The sequence below is a fragment of the Molothrus ater genome, chromosome 3 (assembly GCF_012460135.2).
Source record: "Molothrus ater isolate BHLD 08-10-18 breed brown headed cowbird chromosome 3, BPBGC_Mater_1.1, whole genome shotgun sequence".
In the NCBI taxonomy this organism is placed as follows: domain Eukaryota; kingdom Metazoa; phylum Chordata; class Aves; order Passeriformes; family Icteridae; genus Molothrus; species Molothrus ater.
The window spans coordinates 111,623,814-111,636,347 of record NC_050480.2 but is presented as its reverse complement, the minus strand read 5'-3'; the positions used below and the strand labels follow the sequence as shown (position 1 = coordinate 111,636,347).

At 41.9% G+C, this 12,534-nt stretch overlaps 1 protein-coding gene across 1 annotated transcript in view; it reads right to left on the bottom strand.

Annotated features, from left to right (window-relative positions):
* KIF13B (kinesin family member 13B) overlaps window positions 1-12,534 on the bottom strand; it is a 124,354-nt gene that overhangs the window by 44,742 nt on the left and 67,078 nt on the right. The window contains exons 12-20 of the mRNA XM_036379870.2: window positions 12,394-12,504; window positions 9,230-9,364; window positions 7,063-7,193; window positions 5,909-5,995; window positions 5,074-5,264; window positions 4,260-4,470; window positions 2,187-2,349; window positions 1,023-1,169; window positions 430-579 (exon numbers count right to left, since the gene is read on the bottom strand). Coding sequence (XP_036235763.1) covers window positions 430-579; window positions 1,023-1,169; window positions 2,187-2,349; window positions 4,260-4,470; window positions 5,074-5,264; window positions 5,909-5,995; window positions 7,063-7,193; window positions 9,230-9,364; window positions 12,394-12,504 — 1,326 coding nt within the window. The remainder of the gene's footprint in view (window positions 1-429; window positions 580-1,022; window positions 1,170-2,186; window positions 2,350-4,259; window positions 4,471-5,073; window positions 5,265-5,908; window positions 5,996-7,062; window positions 7,194-9,229; window positions 9,365-12,393; window positions 12,505-12,534) is intronic.

The following is a 12,534-nucleotide window of genomic DNA, read 5'->3' as shown; positions in this document are numbered from 1 at the left end:
ACTGGGGTGACTTGGGGAACAATTTCACCTTCAAACCAGTCTCTGGAGGGTCTGCAAAGTGCACACTTCATGCAGAGCATGGAGAATGTTGCCTGGTGTGCTCTGCTGCCTTTGGAGTTGTTCTTATAGAATATATTTAAGAACCTATTTTCTTGATGGCAGGCAGTGAAACCAGTGGAGCTACAGCTCATCCTAAGGACTTATTTTGGGCTATTTCCCTCTAGAAGCTTTCTCCTTTCACAATCACCTTGCTGGGATTCAGAGCTGTCTGAAAACTCCAGTAAAATATTATGGGATTTACACAATTCCACACTGTTAGGGAAGACCTTGAGTACATGAAACTGGAAATTATCTACTCCATGCTGGTAGTGAGATCCACAGGCTGTAATTAAACAGCTGGGTAAGGACAGATTTTAAAGAATGACAAACCTCTCCCTTCTGATTGATGATTGGAACAGCATATTGAAGCTTCACATCATAGAACAGGCACTCAAGGAAAACATTGGCTACTCCAATAAGGCTGTGGTTCTCCTGCTCATCGTAGAAGGGATCAGCTCTCCTGAAATACGCTCTCATCACCTGCAAGCAAATCCAGAGTCTGTCAGGAATCCAAACCTCCAAGGAAACACTTCTCAAAGTGTTGCACAACCAGCCCAGTGAAAGAAAAAGGGACTCAAGCAAGAGGCCAGATTAGATCACAAGAAGAATGGAAATGGATTTTACTTTGGGTGAGGCCTGTCCTGAGCAAGTCCTCCTTAACTTTGCCAGATTCCTGAACATTAACTGCTGTTGTGTCATCTGCAGCCTCCTATTGTGTACTCCATTCCCTCACCAAACTGTGCACAAAGGCAGGGATCAGAGTGACAAGATAAGGGTTAATGAAATGCTGAGCATCAATTCAGTACTAGGAAAAGCAAAACCTCAGGGAAACTCGGCTCTTTGCATATTCCCTCCCCACCTCCACCCAACAATCCTCCTGAAAATGTAACAGGAATGCAATTACAGGAGGACTTTTTACTTACTGGGTTGTCTTCCTCACAGTCTTTCCACTCCTGGTAAAGGTCCCTCATGTCCACCAGTCGATTCTCCAGCTTTTCCAGTGACCAGATCTGTTTGCCTTTCCCTTTCCTCCTCACCTGGATTGCAGGCTCACTGAGAATTGCACCTCTCTGTTTAACAATTAAAGGGATGCCAAGAAGGAATTCGTGTCACAACAGTGAAAAAAGAGTTTAAAACTAACACAAACTTGAGAATATCTTTGGGAAAAGTCTGTTCCTTTTTTTTTATTCTGGCTTGAGCAGCCAAATCCAAGTGTGACAGGCTCTGAGTTCAGCTGTCACAGTGTATTGGTGCTCATTTTAACTGGGCAGTCTAATCGCAGCTACAGGCACTGGTTTCCATGGATTTTCACCTTGCATAAGTGTTAGAAATGGGAACATTTAAGTATTTCACAAATACCCTCAAGTTAGAGCAGGCCTGGAGCTCCAGCTAAAATAACTAATGCCTGCAACTTTCAACTAGTGCAGACACTTAACCCCCTTTATCAACCTGTTTCTGGATGTGTCTTCTCCAGAAGACTGTGAGAAAAACTTCTCAAACAACTGACAAAAATTATGATCCTGGAATAAAATCCATGAACAAAATTATAATCCTGGAATAAAATTTACTGCACTAACGACAGTCTGAGTATCACCAAAATACTGATTTGGCTTCAAGAAATAACACCAGCTTCAGTTGCCAGCCTGAGACACAGAAGTCTGGGTTCAGATCCCTCCTTCCAAAATTTCTAAGATTCCTGGGAACAAGTAACTGAAATCCTCTCTGCTCCAGTTCCTCCCTCCATAATGGGGATGGCAAAATTTTCACAGCTCACTGGGATGATGCAAAGTCAAATGTCCACAAAGGGATGGTAAACACTTGCAACAGATGTTACCCAACCTGCAGAGACTTTGTCACTCTGCAACAGCAGCAAGTGGGAACTTCAACACCAGGGGAAAGGTCTTGCACCCAAACATTTATCTCTTAAGGGACATTATAAAATTTTCATGGTATAAAATAAGGATGTAGCAGAGATGTATTTAATGCACATTAGTGGAAAACTAACTCAATCGTTAGAGTAAAAGAGATCTGAACACTGAGGGACAAACTTACTTAACAACCATTTAATTCAGTCAGGGTGACTGTACCTTGCTGTTGGCATTAAGGCTTGAAGCTGGGATCTGGAGGGTCACTTTGTACTCTGTCCTCTTGTCCAGTTCCTCTCCAATAAAATTGGCTTCTCTCACATACAAATTGGCTTTAACAATCTGCTCTCGCAGCTTCCTCAGGCTGTGGGTCAGCATTTCTTCCCTGGAACAATGGGAATGGGAAGGGGAGACAGGGAAAATCATGAGGTTCATGAGAAGCAAAATAAATGGATGAGGAGACAACTGAGAGCTTGTGGGTGAGGATTAAAGAGGGAAGGGACAGGTGACATTATAGAGGGGCTGCTACAAATATTGACAGGTGAGCCCCTCCATAAAACCCAGAAGCAACCTCATGTTCACAAGCCCTGGACTCCACCTGAACTCATGCAAAGGTTTGGACACTGCCCTATACAACATCCTGGGGTCCATCCTGGGGCTCCCAACAGAAGAAGGACATGGATCAAGTCCAGAGGAGGCCAAGGAGCTGCTCCAGAGCTAGAGCCCCTCTGCTCTGGAGCCAGGCTGGGAGAGCTGGGGGTGCTCACCTGGAGAAGAGAAGGATCCAGGGAGAGCTCAGAGCCCCTTCCAGGGCCTAAAGGGGCTCCAGGAGAGCTGGAGAGGGACTGGGGACAAGGCATGGAGGGACAGGACACAGGGAATGGCTTCCCAGTGCCAGAGGGCAGGGATGGATGGGATATTGGGAAGGAATTCTCAGCTGTGAGGGTGGGCAGGCCCTGGCACAGGGTGCCCAGAGAAGCTGTGGCTGCCCCTGGATCCCTGGAAGTGTCCAAGGCCAGGCTGGATGGGGCTTGGAGCAACTTGGGACAATGGAAGGTGTCCCTGCCCATGGTAGGGGTGGAACTGGAAGGACTTTCAGGTGCCTTCATACCAAAATAATTTTATCATTCTATTTATATAATTTGTATTTTTAACACAAAAAATCAGGTGTATGAAATTACATTTCAACTGGGAACCACCCTCCACATCTGTATGAATTTAGCAATATGAAAATTAGAGCGCTGCTGGCTTTGGAGACTTCTCCATGCATCTGCTGAACAAGCAGCTTTTGTGTGACTCATTCCTGAGTTTTTCCCACCACAGATGTGGATGTTCCATGTTACAGAGAAAGGTTTATTCAGACATGAGCCACTTGCTCACTGGCTTTCCTGGCAAGTGTGAGAAAAAGTGGCAATTCTCTGCAGCCCAGGAATCTGGTGCCACAAAACATCCCAGGCACACAACTAGCACCTTGGCAGGCTGTCTGAAATATTTGTTAATTCTGAAGTTGCTTTTCTATCCATATATATTGCATTTGTGTTTTTCATGACTTTTCATGACTTGTGTTTTTCATGTCTTTACCACACTCATTTATTTAGGGTTTCATCTTCCTCCTGCAGCTGCTCTTTTTGACAGCAATAGTGGAAAAGATTATTTAAGGGCTGAACTAAATAACCTCAGTGCCATCACCCAGGAAGAGGCAGAGTGGACAGTGACCCCTCTGTGGTTATTAAATGGTTTTTACAATTATTTGGATTAAAATTCTTTGTATCATTCTCTTACTCCCTTTTTTTTATTTGCTTGCCAGAACCTGCCCAGGTCAGACAGCTGGATCTGAGTCAAGAGGAAAAACTTTCCAGCAGCTGAGTCATGCATGACCCATGAAAGAACAAACTCACATAGGAGCCTCAAAATTTCATCCAATCACCTTATCTTCAGTTAAATTTGCTGCTGATCAGGATAGAGCTTCTCCTTAACAACAAAGCAGGAACTCATTATTTCTCATATTTTCTACCATTTTAGGTCTGGTTATTCTGGAGGTGTTCAAGGCCAGGTTGGATGGGGCTTGGAGCAAACTGGGATAGTGGAAAGTGTTCCCCTCATGGCAGGGGTGGAACTGGATGGTATTTGATGTCCCTTCTGTGATTTTTAGATAAATATTTTGGCCGTGTCCTCCCCAAGCCCCGCCACGAGTCCTCACAGAAATCCACCGCAATCGCAGCACAATGAAAATTTTACCAAATTTGCTGCAGAAATTTGACTGAACACCCCTGCTGGCCCCAGGGGGGTACCCACCTCTCCTCTGCCCACTGCCTGAGGCGCTGCTGGGCACTGGGGGAGTGGAAGGAGAACCTGTCCATGCTGCGGAAATGCTGCTTCTCGGGCGAGAGCCGGCGCCGCAGCTGCTCCAGCTCGTGCTCGTACATCAACCTCTGCCTCTCCAGAGCTGATCTCTTCTCCTCCTCATGCTGCTGCTCCAGGCTTTGCAGGATTGACTGCATTGGGTCTAGGCAGAGTTTGAAAATAAAGAAAGTACTGCAGTGAAATTCATGCTGAGGAGCGTCCTGGGTGTACGGTGTGAGCGCAGGTATCAGGTAAAAAGAGAGAGTCTGGTTTTGTTGCAGTGTGTATTTAAAAAATGCTGCTGAATTCTGAAGCAAAGCAAATGTTTACAAGGTAGATGATTTAAGAGAATTAAGAAAAGGGAAAGCCCAACTTGGAGGAAAAAAAAAATCTTCCTATTTCCCAAAATAATGTCATTCTGGGACAGCTACATAAGACCACAAAAACTCAAAAACACGGTTTCAGAGACAGAAATCATTGCAGTTAATGCCTGAGTGAGACATAACACAAGAAAAATAAACAGCCAAGTGAAAACACTTTGATTTGAGACTGCAGTTCCACCAGCATTCCACTTTTGGCTTTCCCCTTAGCAAGAACTGCCAAACCAAACAGTCTGCCATGGTTATTTTTCCCTCCTCAAGCACAAAAATGACTGTGATGAGTCATTCACAAGGAAAATTCTCCAAAAGGAAGTTATAAGGGAAAAAGTCTGTGGTTATCCTCATATTTTATACACATTTCCAAATAATTTTTTGTGGCTCCTTACCATTACTACCAAGAGCCTTCATGGTGACTTCCATCTGGGCGTATTCATAGCTGAAGTTAATCTCACTGGACACCTCACTGGAATTGTCTCCATCTATATCCAGCTGCTCCACACTGTTACTGCACTTCATGGAGTTGTCCCGCTCCTCATCCTCATGATCTGCCTTCTTCTTCTTCTTTGGCAAATTCAGCCTTTAAATAAGAGGAAAATTTTTAGAGAATTATTAAATTGCACAGCTCTGAAACATAGGGCTGCTTTCAAATATTGTTAAAATTCAGTAGAGCCTCGAAATCAGAAGCTTTTTTTGCCTTTCAAATTTTATTGATCTCCTGTGGGTGTAATTTTCCTCAGGGCAAAAACAGGAGCAGAAGGTAAACTAATTAATCCATTCTACATTCTCATAATTAAGTACCTCATGCTACCAATAATACAGTTTAGATAATCATGACATTTTTTAGTCATTCCACATCCAAATAATTTAGAGGCAATAATGAAGTGATAGCTCACTTCATTACATGGGTTCTCCTTTTAAGGATGAAATAAAGCAATGCCATTTTAGACTGTCATTCAAATTTACTGATTTTTGAGGTATTTCAGAGGGTTTCAAAGCACAGTCTTGAATAGAAAATATCTACCAGTGATGCTGTCTGATACAGGAAGGTCACAGATGTGGTTGGGACTACAGGAGACAGAGAACACAGTGACCTTGTAACAACATTTAGCATTAAAAACCAGTCCAACATCAGCATTGCTTTTATAGTCCCCATCTTTCCTTGCACCTTAACCCAAAACAAAGTGGGTGCCAATTTACAATTCCTGTAATAACTTCTGTTACCTGAAGAAGTGGTTGTTTCCCCACAGGATTCTGTCTCCGTGGTGGAGCTGGATGGGACACACGACAGCAGAGCCATTTACAAATGTCCTGGGAAAAGGCAAAAATCTGAAGTAAATATTTTTATATGAAGCTTCATTTTTTTCCCCCTCCCAGTATTACTTTCATTACTGCAACAAGTAAAGGTAGGAGAAGAGATTTAGGGATTGCAAACAGGCAAAATATTCCCAGAAAATTCACTGATCTACCCAGTGCTGTTTCATACAAGCCTCAAATTCAGCTACTTTTGACCTCTTAAGCTCATGAAGTTCAGTACATTTAGACAGATACTACTACAGCTGTGTCTGGGGAGTAAAATTAGAGCTTAAAAATGAGCAGCCTGAGAAAACAAAGTCACTAGAAAAAAACACTTGCACACTGCTCTGAAATACAGACACAAACCAGAAATATTTGAGTAAGGCAATATTTGACAGAAATTTTTGAATGAGGCACCTTTGCTACATGAACAGCTTAAAGATACTAATTAAAATAATCAGAAACTACTTTTATTTCAGAGTCAGATTAAGTTTGAAAATAGGATTGTGAGATAACTCAAATTTGAAGGGAATCTCAGGTTGTCACTCAGTCCAATCTGCTCCAAGCAGGATCAGCCACAAATCAGGGTAAATGTGCAAAGTTAGAATTTGGTGTATTAACAGTAAGTTATTGGAGATGCTGACTCTGCATGTCATTTTGTGATCAATCTGAATATGCCAGCTGCTTCTCAAGTAGAGCTACTTAACTGAATAAAGGAACAAAAGCTTCAGCAGCTCTTTGCATATCAACAGATCTCCTAGAAAATTAATTCAAATTTTGATAGGAGTTACATCTACGCAGCTGCAAATCAGTGAGTATCTACTTGCTGAAAGCACATGCAATTTACTCATCTCCTCTTTAAAAATTTGGGCTACAAACACCCTCCCTGAGAGAAATCCCCCTGGAATGGAACATGAGTTGACAGAGGAACAGGTGACAATTAAAATGTAAAAGCAGAATTTTTCTTATTACGAAGGAGATAGAGAAGTTTGTTTTCCAAGTATCTCTGTGCACCATTAATCAGAAAAGACTGGATAAAATGACAACTATCAAACAGCTGTGGCTGCATTTTATTCCTTCACCTGGTATTTTTTTGAGGGGTCAGCATAACCTGGCCTTCTGGGGTGATGTCTATGATGCAGTGCTCAGGAAGAATTCCCATTCCACACAGCTGGATATCTTGAGAGTTGTCTGAGCCTATTAATGTGTGCTCCTGGGGAAAAATTAATTCAGATGTTAATGATGGATTGCAGAGGTTCACTGGGTCTAATTCACCCTTTCTCCTTCTGGATGTGTTGTGTCATCTGGTCCCAAAATGTCACAGCTGTTCAATACTTCCCTTAGAGGAAAAAGAGAAGAAAATCAGCTTTGTGTCACAATAACAAGCAGGGAAGTTTACAGGTAATAGTTAAACATGAAAATGAAGATAATTTTATGATTTAATGGAGGAATCCAGTGCCTCAGACTGTTGTAGAAGCCAAAGGAATAAAGGATTTCAGGCAGGAATTTAGAAAGGCTCTCAGTGGCAGATCTATTGTGGATATGGAGGTTCCACCTAGATCAGCAACAGCTCAGGAAAATCCTGGATACTCAGGGTATGGGGGATTTGGAAGATGAAGGATCACCCCACACATAAAATTGCTGAGGTTGGAAAAAAGCACTTTAAGACCATCCAACCATTCCCGAGCACTGCCAAGGCTACCACTGCCCCATGTCCCCAAATGCCACCTGCACAAGGCTTTTAAATCCCTCCAGGGATGGGGACTCCACCACTGCCAGGGCTGGATCCCCCTTTTGGGACAGAAATCTCTTTTTTAGGCATCTCCAAGCAATTTTTGAGGAATAGATTTAACAGTTTAGACAGGTCAATTTAGGTTGTTCTTCAGTACTTGAAGGACCTGGTGCACACACAGCTCAGAGAGAAAGTGGGCAAATATTCTGAGAAACAAGAGAGTTAAATCTCAGGATTTTAGGAAAAACAGCTGCAAGTAATTTTATCACAATGATTTCAAAGCACAGGGATTTTTACACCAAAATTCCCCAGGAGAAAGATAAATCTGAGTTATTAAAAAAAGTAACAAAGACTAATTGAAGGAGACAAAATCTACCCCAAGGAGTTTTCCCTAGAGAAGGAAAAGAGCACAGATCCACCTGAGATTTCTCCTGCTGGCACTGATGGGCCAAAGGCTTTGTCCCACTCTTGTCCTTGTCCCCAGTGACCACTGGGACAAAGTGGGATCTGTCCCAGTATCTGTCAGTGATTTAGCAGCTGAGTCACACTCTGCGCTTTTACGTGCAAGTTGTCTGGGAAACAGTCAACCTCTCCAAAACCTCAGCTCTTTTCTCCTTTTTAATGTGTTTTTTTTTAGCAGATACAACATGGAAAAAGTGTTTTCCCTTGTTTCTATTGAGATATTGCAGAGCCACGATGGCTGATATAAAAGAGGATCAGATATTTCCTAAGACTGACTAACCCAAAACCATCTTTCAGCTTAATTGCTGATTTTGTGGCTGTTTTGAGAGTTACTATCCCACTTCAAAGGGAACAGAATGATTTAATGTGAAGCTCAAACTGCCTGATGTTCGCTGCAAAATTTTTAGAATTTGCACTCCAAGATGTGACTTTAAAATGGTTGTACCTTGCTTCTCCTCCTGAATCCCCATCTACAATTGTAAAAGCCACAATAAACTGCCCAAATATTTCAGCACAGAGTGAAAAAGTCACATCATATGTTTGATGGTTAATATCAGAAACAGGGTCTGCACATCAGAAGTGCTGAGGCAGAACAGAACTTTTTTTCACTTTTGGCAAGTTGCACAAAGAGGATTAAAAATGCATTTCATAAACTGAAGACAGCAGCCAGAATTTAGACTACACACAGAGAAGCTGACTACTGATATGCCCAACTTTCATATAAAACAATTTCATGGGTAAAAGCTTGTGAAAGTTTGCATAAAAAAACCCAACCAACAAAAACACCTCATCCCAGAACAGGAGACAGTTTCTCAAAAAGAACAAGTCTAAATTTCTTTTAAAAAAACACCAAAGAAAACCAAAACAAACAAAAACATCAAATCCCCAAACTTTTCCTGTGCAACAAAGAATTACATTTGAAACAAAAAGATTGTACTCATAAAAATCTTAATATTTTTAGACATACAGTTCTATAGAACTCTCCAAGTACACCTCTCCAAATGAATTAGAGGCCTGACATTACAAAAATTTTATATACAAAGATATATTTTTACCTTTAAATAGTACACCAGGAGTTCATTGAGAGCGGGATCTGCATTCAAATTAACCAGGAAGCATTTATTATCCCCAACTTTTATTCCAGAGGACTGCAGGGATATGCCAAGGCTTTCCAGCTGTTTCTGACGCTCCTGGAAGAGAGCAGCCATCAAAACTGAGCTGATTGATGCCCAAACATTCTGAAATCCATTCCCATCTGCTCGAGCCACCAGGCAAAAATGATGGATTGGTACTTCTAGAACAGGAAATTCTTTCTTCTGCAACAGGTGAGGCACAGAAGGTTCAGTTGTACCAAGCTCTGCTCAGGGCTATCTGTGATTCCTCCTGTGGCTCCGTGCTTTGGTCCCACACATTCCCATATTCCCAGTGGGAAATGAAAGCAGCTGGGAGCAGCCTCCTGCAGCACTGCAGAGCATCTCCATGACCTCACTGGAACAGCAAAATGCTACCACAAAGCCATCTCTAGAGCCCTTTATTCTCCCTTTCCAGCTAAAAAGCAAGAAGTTAAGTTAAATCCTTGCCAAGCCAAGCTCCATGTCTATCCTTTGTTCCAGAGCAATCAAAATGACAAAAAACTGGCAACCTGCTATTTAAGTAATGCAAAGAACACTTCCTGCTGAACAAGAATAGCAGCATTTTGGATGGTGTTTTGTTCTTGTCAAAAGACTTCATAGAAATGCCCAACAAAGCATTACTGTGCAAAAAATGTCCATCTCTCAAAGGGAAGGGTTTGGGTGAGACCAGAACAGTGAAAGAGGAACATTAAACATTTCTGACTTAGAAACAGAAAGGGATTCTTCTACAAAAAAAAAAAAAAAATCCACTGGGATAGAAAAGTTGAGAATTGTTCCCAGGAGCAGAGAGAAACTGAAGTGAGACTCACTGTCTGCAACAACAACAACAAAAAAATTAGAAATAAATATGAGAGACTCCTCATAGGATTACTGGGGGAAGCAGCAACAGGAGAGGGTGAAATTATTAAGCAAGAAAACCATACAAGAGACCTACACTGCTTTCCCAGTGCTGCTGAGACTTTTAAAAAAATCGAATTAGATAATGTAAGAATAATCCTGGAATGTTTATCTTTACCTATCAGTGTGCTTTATATTAAAAAAACTGAGTATGCCACAATATTCAGGATCATTCCCTGCTCAGTTGTACCAGGTCCAATCAAGATTAAAACTGCAAAGAAATGGCACAACTCGCTCTTGATTTTCTGTTCCCTGTCTCCACATAGGCTTACAAACCCAACATGATGCCCTTGTAAGGGAAAGTCATGTGTGTGTGTGAGAGAGAGAGAGAAAACAAAGAACAGAGGAGAAACTGCAGTGTGATGTCAAAGATCTCTCTTCCGATCACCAGTGCCAGGCTCTGAAGTTCACAAAAATCCTCATTATCTGCAGAGATAAAGCACATGTTGCCCCAAGGAGAACCTGGCCCACAATGTGGATCTCATAGGATTAACTGAGAGAAAAAGAGCCAGTTCCTGGTAATTTTTTTTTTCAAGACCTAATGTTAATTAACTTAAACGCTGAAAAAAACATTAGAAGTATGTCAAATACGGAAATTTTTCACTGAAAATGTGAAAAATTGCCTGTTCATGTGGCTGGTGTTTAAGGCTTTGAACTCTTATTGATGCCTCTTTGATGGTCCTTGCTGTCTATTAGGACTCATCCTTTCCTCAGAGATTTATAAATATTCCTCCTTCCTACCTGTCTACCCTGACACAATTTGACAGACAGATGAAAAAGCAGCAAAGACAACATGTGGAGGACACAGCACAGCCCCCTTTCCTTATATCCCTGTCCCACTTGGGGGCAGAAAATATAAAAACAAAAGTAAGGTTGAGCCTGGGAAAAAAGGAGAAGAGGGGAGAAGGTGTTTCAAGATTTCGTTTTTATTTCTCATTACTCTGATCTGATTGGTACAAATTAAACTCATTTTCCCCAGTGAAATCAGTTTTGCCCATGACAGTAATGGATCATTTATCTCTCCCTGTCTGTATCTGGACCCAGGAACCTTCTGTTACACCTTCTCTCTCCTGTCCAGGTGAGGAGGGGAGTGACAGAGTGGCTTCCACTGACTTCCAGACAGTCCTGGAACAGCCTGTGCTGCACAAACACTTGTCCTCATCCCTCCTCTGGAAAAAAAAATCCCTTTTTCAAGGCCCATGAAACTCCCAGCTCTGAAACATCCTACCAGGCTGGGAATTTAGAGACAGAAAGGCAGAGAGCAAATGCAGACATCAAGGCACATTTAGTCTGAAGAGCTGAACTCATTACTTCAGTTTTTCAACCTCCTCACACATTCAAAGCCTAGAAACTATTGTGTAGGACAAGAGCAGGATTTTTTTACTATTATTATTTTTTTTCCACCCTTATACACAGGGAGGAATTGCACTGAAAGGCAGGAAGCCCTCATAGTCACAGGCAGCACTTCTTACAATGGATCTTTAAAACCAAAGTCAACACAGTCTATTCTGATTGTGGCATCTACAAGAGGGCTTTGTACCAGAGGCTCCATTCTCCCCATATTTATTACACACTATTCATCACCTCCCCACAGTCCTCCCCCTCCAAAGCTCCCCTCTGCAAATATATACATCAGCATTTGTGTGGGAAGAACCAGGAGTGTCATGCAACAACCGTGGTGACCTGCCTCATTTTTCCAAGGTAATCATCTCCAGTTATGGTCTGAAGCCCTAAATATCAGTTTAGGAGCTATTAAAACACACACAGATCCTCAACAGCTCTATTTTTTATCATTCTGAATGCCCTTTGCCTGGTGCATTGAGGCAGTCAGTCCATAACCTTGCACTGAATGCTCTCAATGCTCCCTCATCACAAACAATTTTACTGCCTGAAGAATATAAAAACCCCTGTAATCCTCTCATCCGTGGATTATTTTATTTTTTTTTTGTTAAATAACTTCTCCATTTGCATACAGTGACAATTTATTATTGTCACTGGAGTGGTAATCTGGGAGGCACCCATCTATCACAGGAATTAAGTGAAGCTTTTCAAAAGGGCAGCAAGCTTGACCTACTTACCCATAAATGTGGGGAGAGACTCAGACAACCTCTATGAACTGACAGACAAAGAAAACAAACCTATTTTTCATAAAAAATGGGGGCAGGGAAGGAGGAAAGAAAGCAGCAAACCTGAGCTATCTCCTCAGTTTTTCGTAATTTTTCTTCCCAGGTCACGGTCATCTCCTGAATCAACTTTTCTGATTCCTCCAATCGTTCTTTTAATTCTGGTGATTTCATAGCCTGCAGGAATAAAAGCAAATGAAACAAGAA